Source organism: Bombina bombina, chromosome 2 (genome assembly GCF_027579735.1).
Source record: "Bombina bombina isolate aBomBom1 chromosome 2, aBomBom1.pri, whole genome shotgun sequence".
Taxonomy (NCBI): domain Eukaryota; kingdom Metazoa; phylum Chordata; class Amphibia; order Anura; family Bombinatoridae; genus Bombina; species Bombina bombina.
Window position 1 is genome coordinate 483,177,648 of NC_069500.1, and position 14,920 is coordinate 483,192,567.

The 14,920-nt window shown below is 41.3% G+C and overlaps 1 protein-coding gene across 1 annotated transcript in view; it reads right to left on the minus strand.

Annotated features, from left to right (window-relative positions):
* MED13L (mediator complex subunit 13L) overlaps positions 1-14,920 on the minus strand; it is a 944,653-nt gene that overhangs the window by 530,403 nt on the left and 399,330 nt on the right. Inside the window, 2 exon segments of the mRNA XM_053702159.1 lie at positions 1,953-2,147; positions 2,660-2,805. Of these exon segments, the coding sequence (XP_053558134.1) occupies positions 1,953-2,147; positions 2,660-2,805 (341 nt within the window).

A 14,920-nucleotide genomic window follows, 5' to 3' on the forward strand; every position in this document is an offset into this window, starting at 1 on the left:
GGGATTTTGTCCCAAAATTCTAATCTGTCAGATGGCACAGGATATAATTGCTTAAAACGTTTAGAAGGAGTAAATGAATTACCCAAATTATTCCATTCCCTGGAGATTACTTCAGAAATAGCATCAGGGACAGAAAAAACGTCTGGAATAACTACTGGAGATTACTTCAGAAATAGCATCAGGGACAGGAAAAACTTCTGGAATAACTACAGGAGATTTAAAAACCTTATTTAAACGTTTAGCTTTAGTATCAAGAGGACCAGAATCCTCTATTTCTAATGCAATTAAGACTTCTTTAAGTAAAGAACGAATAAATTCCATTTTGAATAAATATGAAGATTTATCAGCATCAACCTCTGAAACAGAATCCTCTGAACCAGAGGAACCACTATCAGAATGAGGATGTTCATTTAAAAATTCATCAGAAAAATTAGAAGTTTTAAAAGACCTTTTACGTTTACTAGAAGGGGGAATAACAGACATAGCCTTCTTAATGGATTTAGAAACAAAATCTCTTATGTTAACAGGAACACTAGTATTAGATGTTGACGGAACCGCAACAGGTAATGTAACATTACTAAAGGAAATATTATCTGCATTAACAAGTTTGTCATGACATTCATTACAAACAACAGCTGGAGGAACAGATACCACAAGTTTACAACAGATACACTTAACTTTGGTAGATCCAGCACCAGGCAGCGTTTTTCCAGAAGTATCTTCTGACTCAGTGTCAATCTGGGACATTTTGCAATATGTAATAGAAAAAACAACATACAAAGCAAAATTGATCAAATTCCTTAAATGACAGTTTCAGGAATGGGAAAAAATGCCAGTGAACAAGCTTCTAGCAACCAGAAGCAATAAATAATGAGACTTAAATAATGTGGAGACAAAAGTGACGCCCACATTTTTTAGCGCCAAAAAAGACGCCCACATTATTTGGCGCCTAAATGCTTTTGGCACCAAAAATGACGCCACATCCGGAACGCTGACACTTTTGGCGCAAAAAACGTCAAAAAATGACGTAACTTCCGGCGACACCTATGACGCCGGATACAGAAAAAAAAATTTGCACCAAAAAAGTCCGCGCCAAGAATGACGCAATAAAATGAAGCATTTTCAGCCCCCGCGAGCCTAACAGCCCACAGGGAAAAAGTCAAATTTTAAGTTAAGAAAAAAATTGATTTATTCATATGCATTATCCCAAATATGAAACTGACTGTCTGAAATAAGGAACGTTGAACATCCTGAGTCAAGGCAAATAAATGTTTGAATACATATATTTAGAACTTTATATAAAAGTGCCCAACCATAGCTTAGAGTGTCACAGAAAATAAGACTTACTTACCCCAGGACACTCATCTACATGTAGTAGAAAGCCAAACCAGTACTGAAACGAGAATCAGTAGAGGAAATGGTATATATAAGAGTATATCGTCGATCTGAAAAGGGAGGTAAGAGATGAATCTCTACGACCGATAACAGAGAACCTATGAAATAGACCCCGTAGAAGGAGATCATTTAATTCAAATAGGCAATACTCTCCTCACATCCCTCTGACATTCACTGCACGCTGAGAGGAAAACCGGGCTCCAACCTGCTGCGGAGCGCATATCAACGTAGAATCTAGCACAAACTTACTTCACCACCTCCATAGGAGGCAAAGTTTGTAAAACTGATTTGTGGGTGTGGTGAGGGGTGTATTTATAGGCATTTTGATGTTTGGGAAACTTTGCCCCTCCTGGTAGGAATGTATATCCCATACGTCACTAGCTCATGGACTCTTGCTAATTACATGAAAGAAATATATATATATATATATATATATATATATATATATATATACACATATATATATTATTATTATTTTTTTAAAATTAATATTTTTATTTAATTCCGCCTTGCTTAATACTGTTTACCTGACTGAACTGCAAGTCCTATGAACTTACCCACAATAACTTCTACGGCCGCAGGGAAATCCTCATCAAATGCCAACTCCATATCCTCACGCTGCTCCTTCCTTGCTCGTAACACAGTTGGGTAGAAGGGACGCCATTCTTCCAGCAACTTGCGAGTGGTGGGGTCAGAGATCTTGTAAGCATGGCCAGTCAACGTGCCACTTAGCCCATAAGGACTAAGAATCACTGTCAAAAACAAAGTCATTAACATTTTTAATAATATAAATAAGTTTGCATAAGAAATTACGTATTTATATTCCATATTTAAATGCAGAAGAGGGTATCAGTTTGGCACTGCCTTCTTCTCTCACTACACCAACTGTAAAATGTATTGACAGTTTGTCCTCTTTAGACTTACCAAAGTCAAGCATCTAAAAATCCTTTTATTTTCCACCTATTTATATCTAATTCTATTGCAGTTTTAGATTTTAAATGCTTTAATTTAGCACAACCTTTGAAAATTTTCTCTAGGATTTTTCTATTATTCTTGGTCTATAGAAGAGATCCTCCCACTAAATGCCATATAATGCACCTTTACTCTTTAATTGAGGCAGTGCTAAAGTAATATATAAAACTCACAAAACATCAAATGCTGTGCAATGTGTGCATGAAAAAGGCCTGCATATACAGGATTTAGGTAAATCTAATTTCCTTAACCTGGGCAATCAATTTGGGTTAGTTCATGTACCTGCTCTTACCTTGACAAGGGGTGTGGGAGGTCTGAGCTAGTTGAAGATGCTGCTGGTTGATGAGATACACGGGCTGGTGCTGAGCAATCTCAACACTTGTACATACATTGCTCTCCCCATGAAGAAAAAAAGTGAAGGAGCAGGAAAGGTTCTCACTGTGAACAAAAAATAAAAAAAAATAAAAACATAAAAATTTAATTTTATGCTTACCTGAAATTCATTATTTTATGGTGGTAATAGTCCACAATCCATTACTCCTGGAAATTATACACCTGGCCATTAGGAAGAGAAAGCATAATAAAACTCCAAGAGACCTTAAAGTGACAGTAAAGTCATAAGTAAACTTTCATGATTCGGATAGAGCATTGTAACATTTGTAGCTTTATTATACAATGTTGCAAAACATTGCTGCCATAGAGTACTAGAGACACGTGCACACTCCTGAGCTCTTATGAGCCTTTATACTCTCCAATAAAAGATACCAAAATAACAAAGCTAACTTAATCAATTAAATAAAAATTGTTTAAAATTTCACACTCTATCCGAATCATAAGAATGTTTAATTTTGACTTCACTGTCCCTTAAACCCCTCCCACCTTACTGGAAACGTATAGCAAAGTCAGAAGAGAAGAACGTAGAAAAGGAAAATAAGAGCAATACAAAAAAGGAGCAGGTAAAAAAATAAAAAAAAATAATGAGGAGGTGCACACTTTAACTGTTGCCAGAAAAAACAATAAATAATAGAAAAACACTGGGCGGGGACTTGTGGACTCTCACCACCATTAAAATAAATTAATTTAGCACATAAGCATAAATTATATTTTCTTTTATAAAGGTGATAGGCCACAATACATTACTCTTGGGACCTAATACCCCAGAGCTAAGGAGTCAACGAGTAATTTAGGCAGGACCAGACAAACTATTCCAAATACATTGGATGATTATTAATTGTTTTAAATTCATTTAAGTTTCCAATTGGTTTTGTATATTTTATATATATATATTTTTTTTAAATGCAGAAAAGAAAAAAAAAACAGAATTTATGCTTACCTGATAAATTACTTTCTCTTGCGGTGTATCCAGTCCACGGGTTCATCCATTACTTGTGGGATATTCTCCTTCCCAACAGGAAGTTGCAAGAGGGCACCCACAGCAGAGCTGTCTATATAGCTCCTCCCCTGCCACCCCCAGTCATTCGACCGAAGACAAGCAAGAAAAAAGGAGAAACTATAGGGTGCAGTGGTGACTGTAGTTTAAAAATAAAAAACACCTGCCTTAAAATGACAGGGCGGGCCGTGGACTGGATACACCACAAGAGAAATAAATTTATCAGGTAAGCATACATTTTGTTTTCTCTTGTAAAGGTGTATCCAGTCCACGGGTTCATCCATTACTTGTGGGATACCAATACCAAAGCTTTAGGACACGGATGAAGGGAGGGACAAGGCAGGTACTTAAATGGAAGGCACCACTGCCTGTAAGACCTTTCTCCCAAACAGGTTTGAGTAAAAACCCAGACCTTGTTCTGCAATTGGAACTGGGTGGATCACTCCCATCGTATGTAGATCTTCTACACAGCGTAAGAACGCCTCTTTCTTTGTCTGGTCTGTAGACAGACGAGAAATGTGTCACCCTCCCCTTGGAGGGGAGTCCTTGAATTCTAGAAGATATCCCTGGGTAATAATCTCTAATGCCCAGGGATCGTGAACATCTCTTGCCCAGGCCTGAGCGAAGAGAGAGAGTCTGCCCCCTACTAGATCCGGTCCCGGATCGGGGGCTACCCCTTCATGCTGTCTTGGTAGCAGCTGCAGGCTTTTTGGCCTGTTGACCCTTGTTCCAGCCCTGGTAAGGCTTCCAGGTTGCCTTGGGCTGTGAAGCGTTACCTTCTTGCTTGCAGCTGTAGAGGCTAAAGCCGGACCGCTCCTGAAGTTATGAAAGGAACGAAAATTAGCTTTGATTCTAGCCTTAAAGGGCTTGTCCTGAGGGAGAGCATGGCCCTTTCCCCCGGTGATTTCTGAAATAATCTCTTTCAATTCTGGCCCGAAAAGGGTCTTTCCCTTGAAAGGGATATTTAATAATTTGGATTATGACGACACATCGGCCGACCATGACTTGAGCCAAAGCGCTCTGCACGCCATAATGGCGAAACCTGAATTTTTTGCCGCTAACTTAGCCAATTGCAAGGCGGCATCTGTGATAAAAGAATTAGCCAGCTTTAGAGCCTAAATTCTATCCATAATTTTGTCATATGAGGTCTCCGTCTGGAGCGACTCCTCCAGCGCTTCAAACCAGAAAGCCGCTGCAGTAGTTACAGTAATAATGCAGGCAATAGGTTGGAGAAGGAAACCTTGTTGAACAAAAAATTTCTTAAGTAAACCTTCTAATTTTTTATCTATAGGATCTTTAAAAGCACAACTGTCTTCAATTGGTATGGTTGTGCGCTTAGCAAGAGAAGAAACAGCCCCCTCTACCTTAGGGACCGTCTGCCACGAGTTCCACCTGGGGTCAGTTATGGGGAACATTTTCTTAAAAATAGGGGGGGGGGGGGACAAAAAGGACACCTGGTCTATCCCACTCCCTAGTAACAATATCCGCAACCCTTTTAGGGATCGGAAACGCATCAGTGTATACAGGGACCTCTAGGTACTTGTCCATTTTACACAATTTCTATGGGCAATGGTAGATGAATACAGCACTTTGTGTAAAGGTGGTGCACGGTGTGGGAGGTAGCTGCAATAGCCTCTGTGATAATTATGCACTCGTAGTAACACCAGCACCAGTATCTTGAATATCAATACTTTTTATTAGAGGTTACATTAAAAGCAGCAACGTTTCGTGGTGAACCCACTTAGTCATGCTGATTGTATCACATTGTTTCAAACAATTTATATCTTCCTTTGGCGCCAACCGGCTTCAATTTTGGTAGTTTTACACCCCCTAGTGGTTATCCAATGCAATGTGTATACAAAATGTTAAAAACAAAATGTACCTGACTAAACAGATTACATATGGCAATGATTAATGTATAAATAGTTTTACCATTATTGTACATACTTATATTGTCACTGATATTTAACATAATTATGCTAGCTTTCCAGTTTTCAATGTCTTATTATAATGTAATCTCAATAATGTAAACGCATAGGTAAAATACCCTTGTTGTTTGCAACTTATCATATTGAAACTTTTTATAGTAAACTTTTTTTCGCATACAGTTATACTTTGAGTGATAATAAGTTTAAAGTTTTTGACTTATACTTTAGGGAATTTTTATACTTTAAGAGAAACAATTAAGGTCAAAATCCCTGTTCAACCCTCTGGGAATAAGAGTATCCAATTGGTATATCCATCTCATCTCTTGTTGTTGAAGGATTTTTTCTCTATTAGTCCCATTGCGCTGAACAGGGATGTGTTGTATAATCTGCCAGCGTAGCTGGCTTACACTTTGGCCTTTTTCTAAAAAATGTTTGGATAGAGGTGCCTCCAAATTCTTTTTCCTTATGTTTGACCTGTGTTGACTCAGTCTGTCTTTTACTTTCTGTGTGGTCTCTCCTAAGTAATACATAGAACATGGGCATTTTATAAGATAGACTACATAGCTAGTATCACAAGTGTGAAATCCCCTAATGTCATAACGTCTGCCATTGTGTGGATGATAGAAGTTTGGACCTTTTATGACTGAATTGCAACTGACACATCCCAGGCAGGGGTAACAGCCATTTCTTTTTGCTTGCATGTATGTTTGTGTATCCCTTCTCTCTGATCCCACATCGCTTCTTATAAGGTGGTCTCGGATGTTTTTTACCCTCCTATATGCCATTAAAGGGTAATCCCTGAACTGTTCAATACTGGGGTTACAATCCTTAAGTATATGCCAATGCTTTTTTATAGCTTTTGCTACAGCTTGGCTATGTGAGCTATGTTGTGACACAAATACTAGTCTGTCTTGTTTTTTGGTTTTTTCTTTGAATGCCCTAGGTGTAGTGATATCTTTAATTGTTTGACTCAACAGTTGTGTAGGGTATCCTCTTTGTTTAAATTTATTTGACATTTCCAACAGCCTTTTATTCTTAACTTCTGGTGTGTTTACTATTCTCTGTACCCTTAATAATTGACTCTTGGGTAATGAGTTAATAAGGCCTTTTGGATGGAAGCTGTTATATTCCAATAAGGTGTTCCTATCAGTCTCTTTAGAAAAGATATCTATGTCGAGTCTATTCTGTCCTTTAGTAATCTTAGTGTCAAGAAATGTTATACTCTCTTCACTATATGTCAAGGAAAATTGTAAGCCTCTTACCATAGTATTGAGTTCTCTTGTGAAATCTTCTAGTTCTCCAATGTTGCCCCACCACACGCCAAACACATCATCTATGTAGCGCCACCATACTGTTCCGTACTGTCTAAATAGATGATTTTCATATACTTGGCGCTCCTCAAACTCATTCATGTAGAGGTTGGCGTATGATGGGGCAACATTGGAGCCCATGGCTGTCCCCCTTACCTGTATGTACCAGTCATCCTGGAAAAGGAAGAAATTCCAGTATAATACCAGACCAAGAGAAGAAACAGCCCCCTCTACCTTAGGGACCGTCTGCCACGAGTTCCGCCTGGGGTCAGTTATGGGGAACATTTTCTTAAAAATAGGGGGGGGGGGGGGGGTCTATCCCACTCCCTAGTAACAATATCCGCAACCCTTTTAGGGATCGGAAACGCATCAGTGTATACAGGGACCTCTAGGTACTTGTCCATTTTACACAATTTCTATGGGACCACCATAGGATCACAATCATCCCGAGTGGCTAATACCTCCCTGAGCAATACGCGGAGGTGTTCCAGTTTAAATTTAAATGCTAATAAATCTGACTCTGCCTGATGAGAAACCTTTCCTGAGTCGGAAATTTCTCCCTCAGACATCAAATCCCTCACCCCCACTTCGGAGTGTTGTGAGGGTACATCAGATAAGGCTACCAAAGCTTCAGACTGCTCATAATCTGTTCTTAAAACAGAGCTATCGCGCTTTGCAGGAAAAACTGGCAGTTTGGATAGAAAGGCCGCAAGGGAATTATCCATGATTGTCGCTAGTTGTTGCAATGTAATAGGGGCAGACGCATTAGAGGTACTAGGCATCGCTTGAGCGGGCGTAACTGGTTGTGACACATGGGGAGAGGTAGGCGGACTATCCTCATTACCTTCAGTCTGAGAATCATCTGGGGCCACACTTTTAAGTGCAACAATATGAACTTTAAAGTGTATAGACATATTAGTGCAATTGGGACACATTCTGAGAGGGGGTTCCACCATGGCTTCTAAACACATTGAACAAGGATTTTCCTTAGTGTCAGACATGTTTAACAGACTAGTAGCATACACAAGCAGGCTTGGAAAACACTTTAATCAAATAAAAAACACAATTTGAAAAAACGTTACTGTGTCTTTAAGAAATAAAAAGAGCACACAATTTTACAAAACAGTGAAAAATGCACCAATCCTTTTGTATGTACCTAAGGCTTTAATATGATTGCACAGCAAGTTTCAGAACGATTAACCCCTTAATGCCCAAACCGGAGCAGCCTAAAGCCAACAACCGGTTAATTAACTACAGCACCTTGCCACAGCTTACTGCTGTGGCCCTACCTGCCCTTAGGGATCAGTTTTGGGGGAATAAAGCTTCTTCTAGGCCCTCAATCAGCAGCTGGACCCTCCATGTGAAGCAGCATGAACTTGTCTTTCAATTGTAACTGCGCATCTGAGGCGCGAAATTAGGCCCCTCCCACTCCACTCCGGAGTTGTGAGGCCTAAAAAAATCACTTCTAAGTGACTAAATTTATGCCATGTGGATAATAACCCCAGTAAAACACTCCAAAGTGCTTAAAAAGGTGTCTCCAACGAGTATTTCTTAAATAAATAATCGATTGCCCTGCATTAGTGTCAACCAGCCTATTTAGCCCTGTCATGTAAGCATTCAATTCTATACTAAGTCTCAGAACATAGCTTACCCGCCCCACATGGGGATCTTGTCAGTCTTCTAGCATTATCTCAGTCTTGTCTAGAAATAAATGACTGAACATTCCTCATTGCAGTCAAGCCTGCAAACTGTTCCCCCCCCAACTGAAGTTTTCTGGTACTCCTCAGTCCTGTGTGGGAACAGCAGTGGATTTTAGTTACAACATGCTAAAATTATTTTCCTCTCAGCAGAATTCTTCATCACTTTTCTGCTAGAGAGTAAATAGTACAAACCGGTACCATTTAAAAATAACAAACTCTTGATTGAAGATATAAAACTACAATTCTAACACAACATTCACTTTACCCTCCCGTAGAGAGACCCTAGTGCTTAGAGCCAGCAAAGAGAATGACTGGGAGGTGGAGCTAGAGGGGGAGCTATATGGACAGCTCTGCTGTGTGCTCTCTTTGCCACTTCCTGTAGGGAATGAGAATATCCCACAAGTAATGGATGAAGCCGTGGACTGGATACACCTTGCAAGAGAAATTTATGCTTACCGGATAAATTTATTTCTCTTGTGGTGTATCCAGTCCACGGGTTCATCCATTACTTGTGGGATATTCTCCTTCCCAACAGGAAGTTGCAAGAAGACACTCACAGCAGAGCTGTCTATATAGCTCCTCCCCTGCCACCCCCAGTCATTCGACCGAAGACAAGCAAGAAAAAAGGAGAAACTATAGGGTGCAGTGGTGACTGTAGTTTAAAAATAAAAAACACCTGCCTTAAAATGACAGGGCGGGCCGTGGACTGGATACACCACAAGAGAAATAAATTTATCAGGTAAGCATACATTTTGTTTTCTCTTGTAAAGGTGTATCCAGTCCACGGGTTCATCCATTACTTGTGGGATACCAATACCAAAGCTTTAGGACACGGATGAAGGGAGGGACAAGGCAGGTACTTAAATGGAAGGCACCACTGCCTGTAAGACCTTTCTCCCAAAAATAGCCTCCGAAGAAGCAAAAGTATCAAATTTGTAGAATTTAGAAAAAGTATGAAGTGAAGACCAAGTCGCCGCCTTACAAATCTGTTCAACAGAGGCCTCATTTTTAAAAGCCCATGTGGAAGCCACCGCTCTAGTGGAATGAGCTGTAATTCTTTCAGGAGGCTGCTGGCCAGCAGTCTCATAAGCTAAGCGGATTATGCTTCTCAGCCAAAAATAAAGAGAAGTTGCCGAAGCCTTTTGGCCTCTCCTCTGTCCAGAGTAGACAACAAACAATGCAGATGTTTGACAGAAAATCCTTCGTAGCTTGTAAATAAAACTTTAAAGCACGAACCACATCAAGATTGTGTAATAGACGTTCCTACATTGAGGAAGGATTAGGACATAATGAAGGAAAAACAATCTCCTGATTGATATTCTTATTAGATACTACCTTAGGAAGAAACCCAGGTTTGGTACGCAAAACTACCTTATCTGCATGGAAGATCAGATAAGGGGAATCACACTGTAAAGCAGATAACTCTGAAACTCTTCGAGCCGAGGAGAAAGCTACTAAAAACAGAACTTTCCAAGATAAAAGTTTAATATCTATGGAATGCAAAGGTTCAAACGGAACCCCGTGAAGAACTTTAAGAACTAAATTTAAACTCCATGGTGGAGCAACAGGTTTAAACACAGGCTTGATTCTAACTAAAGCCTGACAAAACGCCTGAAAGTCTGGAACCTCAGCCAGACGTTTGTGCAAAAGAATAGACAGAGCAGAAATCTGTCCCTTTAAGGAACGAGCATACAATACTTTCTCCAATCCCTCTTAGAGAAAGGATAAGATTCTAGGAATCCTGACTTTACTCCATGAGTAACCCTTGGATTCACACCAATGAAGATATTTACACCATATCTTATGATAGATTTTCCTGGTGACAGGCTTTCGAGCATGAATTAAGGTATCAATGACCGACTCGGAAAAACCACGCTTTGATAGAATCAAGCGTTCAATCTCCAAGCAGTCAGACGCAGAGAAATTAGATTTGGATGTTTGAAAGGACCTTGAAGTAGAAGGTCCTGCCTTAGCGGCAGAGTCCATGGTGAAAAGGATGACACCTCCACCAGATCTGCATACCAAGTCCTGCGTGGCCACGCAGGAGCTATCAAAATCACTGAAGCGCTCTCCTGCTTGATCTTGGCAATCAGACGAGGGAGCAGAGGAAACGGTGGAAACACATAAGCCAGGCTGAAGGACCAGGGCGCTGCTAGAGCATCTATCAGCGCTGCCTTGGGATCCCTGGACCTGGACCCTTAACGAGGAAGCTTGGCATTCTGACGAGACGCCATGAGATCCAGTTCTGGTTTGCCCTATAGTTGAATCAACTGGGCAAAAACCTCTGGATGGAGCTCCCACTCCCCCGGATGAAAAGTCTGCCGACTTAGGATATCCGCCTCCCAGTTCTCTACTCCTGGGATATGGATAGCTGAGAGATGGCAAGAGTGAACCTCTGCCCATAGAATTATCTTTGAAACCTCCAACATTGCCAGGGGGCTTGTTGTACCCCCCTGATTGTTGATATAGGCTACAGTCGTGATGTTGTCCGACTGAAATCTGATGAACCTGACCACAGCTAGCTGAGGCCAAGCCTGAAGAGCATTGAATATCGCTCTTAGTTCCAAAATGTTTATCGGAAGGAGGGCTTCCTCCTAAGTCCACGAACCCTGAGCCTTCATGGAGTTCCAGACTGCACCCCAGCCCAGAACTCTGGCATCTATCGTCACTATAGTCCATTCTGGCCTGCGGAAACTCATTCCCCTGGACAGATGGACCCGAGATAGCCACCAGAGAAGAGAATCCCTGGTCTCTTGATCCAGATTTAGCAGAGGGGACAAATCTGTGTAAACCCCATACCACTGATTGAGCATGCAAAGTTGCAGTGGTCTGAGATGTAGGCGGGCAAACGGAACTATGTCCATTGCCGCTACCATTAGGCCGATAACTTCCATACACTGAGCCACTGACAGCTGAGAAGTGGAATAAAGAGCACAGCAGGAAGTTAGAAGCTTTGACAACCTGACCTCTGTCAGAAAAATCTTCATTTCTACTGAATCTATCAGAGTTCCTAGGAAGGAAACTCTTGTGAGAGGGGAGAGAGAACTCTTTTCTTTGTTCACCTTCCACCCGTGAGACCTCAGGAATGCCAGAACAATGTCCATATGGGACTTGGCGATTTGAAAATTCGACGCCTGTATCAGAATGTCGTCTAGGTAAGGAGCCACCGCTATGCCTCATGGCTTTAGAACCGCCAGTAGGGACCCTAGAACCTTCGTAAAGATTCTTGGTGCCGTGGCTAACCCGAAGGGAAGACAAACCTGAGAAACTGATGATGATCTCTGTGTATCGGAATGTGAAGATAAGCATCCTTTAAGACCACGGTAGTCATATATTGACCCTCCTGGATCATAGGTAGGATGGTTCGAATAGTCTCCATCTTCAAGGATGGGACCCTGAGAAATTTGTTTAGGATTTTGAGATCCAAGATTGGTCTGAAAGTTCCCTCTTTTTTGGGAACTATAAACAGATTTGAATAGAATCCCTGCCCCTGTTCCTCCCTTGGAACTGGGTGGATCACTCCCATAACCAGAAGGTCTTGAACGCAACGTAAGAATGCCTCTCTCTTTATCTGGTTTGCAGATAATTGTGAGAGATGAAATCTCCCCTTTGGAGATGAGGCTTTGAAATCCAGAAGATATCCCTGGGAAACAATCTCCAGAGCCCAGGGATCCTGGAAGTCTCTTACGCAAGCCTGAGCGAAGAGAGAAAGTCTGCCCCCCCACTAGATCCGGTCCCGGATCGGGGGCTACTCCTTCATGCTGTCTTAGAGGCAGCAGCAGGCTTTTTGGCCTGTTTCCCCTTGTTCCAAGCCTGGTTAGGTCTCCAGACTGGCTTGGACTGGGCAAAATTTCCCTCTTGTTTTGTAGAAGAAGAAAATGAAGCAGCGCCACTCTTGAAGTTTTGAAAGGAACGAAAATTAGTCTGTTTGGTCCTTAATTTGTTGGACCTATCCTGGGGAAGGGCGTGGCCTTTTCCTCCAGTAATATCAGAAATTATCTCCTTCAATCCAGGCCCGAATAGGGTCGGCCCTTTGAAGGGGATGTTGAGAAGCTTAGACCTTGAAGTAACGTCAGCTGTCCAGGATTTAAGCCATAGCGCCCTACGCGCCTGAATGGCAAAACCTGAATTCTTAGCCGTTAGCTTTGTTAAATGAAAAACGGCGTCAGAAATAAATGAATTGGCTAACTTAAGAGCTTTAAGGCTGTCTAGGGTATCATCCAACGGGGTCTCCACCTGTAGAGCCTCTTCAAGAGACTCGAACCAGAAAGCCGCTGCAGCAGTGACTGGGGCAATGCATGCAAGAGGCTGGAGAATAAAACCTTGTTGTATAAAGATTTTCTTAAGGAAACCCTCTAATTTTTTATCCGTTGGATCTAGGAAAGCACAACTGTACTCGACAGGGATAGTTGTACACTTAGCTAGGGTAGAGACTGCTCCCTCCACCTTAGGGACCGTCTGCCACGAGTCCCGTGTAGAGGCATCTATAGGAAACATCTTTTTAAAAGCAGGAGGGGGAGAGAACGGTACACCTGGTCTATCCCATTCCTTCGTAATAATTTCTGAAAACCTCTTAGGGATTGGAAAAACATTAGTGTAAACAGGCACTGCAAAGTATTTGTCCATTTTACACAATTTCTCTGGGACTAAAATGGTGTCACAGTCATCCAGAGTCGCTAAAACCTCCCTGAGCAACAAGCGGAGGTGCTCAAGCTTAAATTTAAATGCTGTAATTTCAGAGTCAGACTGAAGCAACGCCTTCCCTGAATCAGAAATGTCACCCACAGATAGAAGCTCTCCTGCTTCGGCTTCTGTACATTGTGAGGGTATATCAAACATAGCTACTAAAGCGTCAGAAAGCTCTGTATTTGTTCTAGCCCCAGAGCTGTCTCGCTTTCCTTGTAACCCTAGCAGTTTGGACAATACTTCTGTGAGGGTATGATTCATAACTGCCGCCATGTCTTGTAAGGTAAACGCATTGGACGCGCCAGATGTACTTGGCGTCACTTGCGCGGGAGATATAGGTTCTGACACATTGGGAGAGCTAGGTGGTTTAACCTCCCTTTTGTCAGTCTGAGAAACCTCTGGTGATAAATCTTTAAAACCCATAATATGTTCTTTATAACTTATAGAAAGGTCAGTGCATTTGGTACACATTCTAAGAGGGGGTTCCACAATGGCTTCTAAACATAATGAACAAGGAGTTTCCTCTATGTCAGACATGTTTAACAGACCAGTAATGAGACCAGTAATGAGACCAGCAAGCTTGGAAAACACTTTAAGAAATGTGAAAAACCAATTAAACAAAAACGGTACTGTACCTTTAAGAGAAAAAAACTACCACATAAACTGCAAAACAGTGTTAAAAAGTAGTAAACTACGAATTTTTTTTTACAGTGTGTATAAGAGACTAAAGCAGCATTGCACCCACTTGCAAATGGATGATTAACCCCTTAGGCCCCAAACCGAATTAGAAAAACGGTAAAACCGTTAAAAAACAAACACACTGCCACAGCTCTGCTGTGGCTCCTACCTGCCCTTAAACACGATTTTTGCAGGAAAAAAACCATCTATAGTGATCCTAGATGCCAGAGGACTCCTTTAGGGAAGCTGGATTTCTCAGTCTGAATATCAACTGCGCATAAAGTGCGCGAAAATAGGCCCCTCCCACCATGCACTCAATGTCAGAGGGCCTTAAAAAAGTACTCCTAGGAGTAATCTAACAAGCCATGTGGAAAACTAGGCCCCAAATAAAGATTTATCACCCTCAGAGAAAAAACGTTTTTTCTGTAAGTTATGCAAACGTTTTTACACTAAGTAATATGAGATTTAACATGAATATTACCCTTATCTTGTAAGCATGATCCCAGTCGTTGTTAAATCACTGCATCAGGCTTACCTCAAATATACCAGGCACTGTCAGCATTTTCTAGACCTTATCTCTCTAGAAAAAAATATACTGAACATACCTCAAAGCAGGTGATCTGCAAACCGTCCCCCCAACTGAATTTTTCTTTCCATACTCTTCAGTTATGTGTGAGAACAGCAATGGACCTTAGTTACAAACCGCTAAGATCATCAACCTCAAGGCAGATTCTTCTTCCAATTTCTGCCTGAGAGTAAAACAGTACAACGCCGGTACCGTTTAAAAATAACAAACTCTTGATTGAAGGTAAAAACTACACTAAGTCACCACATATCTCTTGATACTTCCTTTCTTGTCGA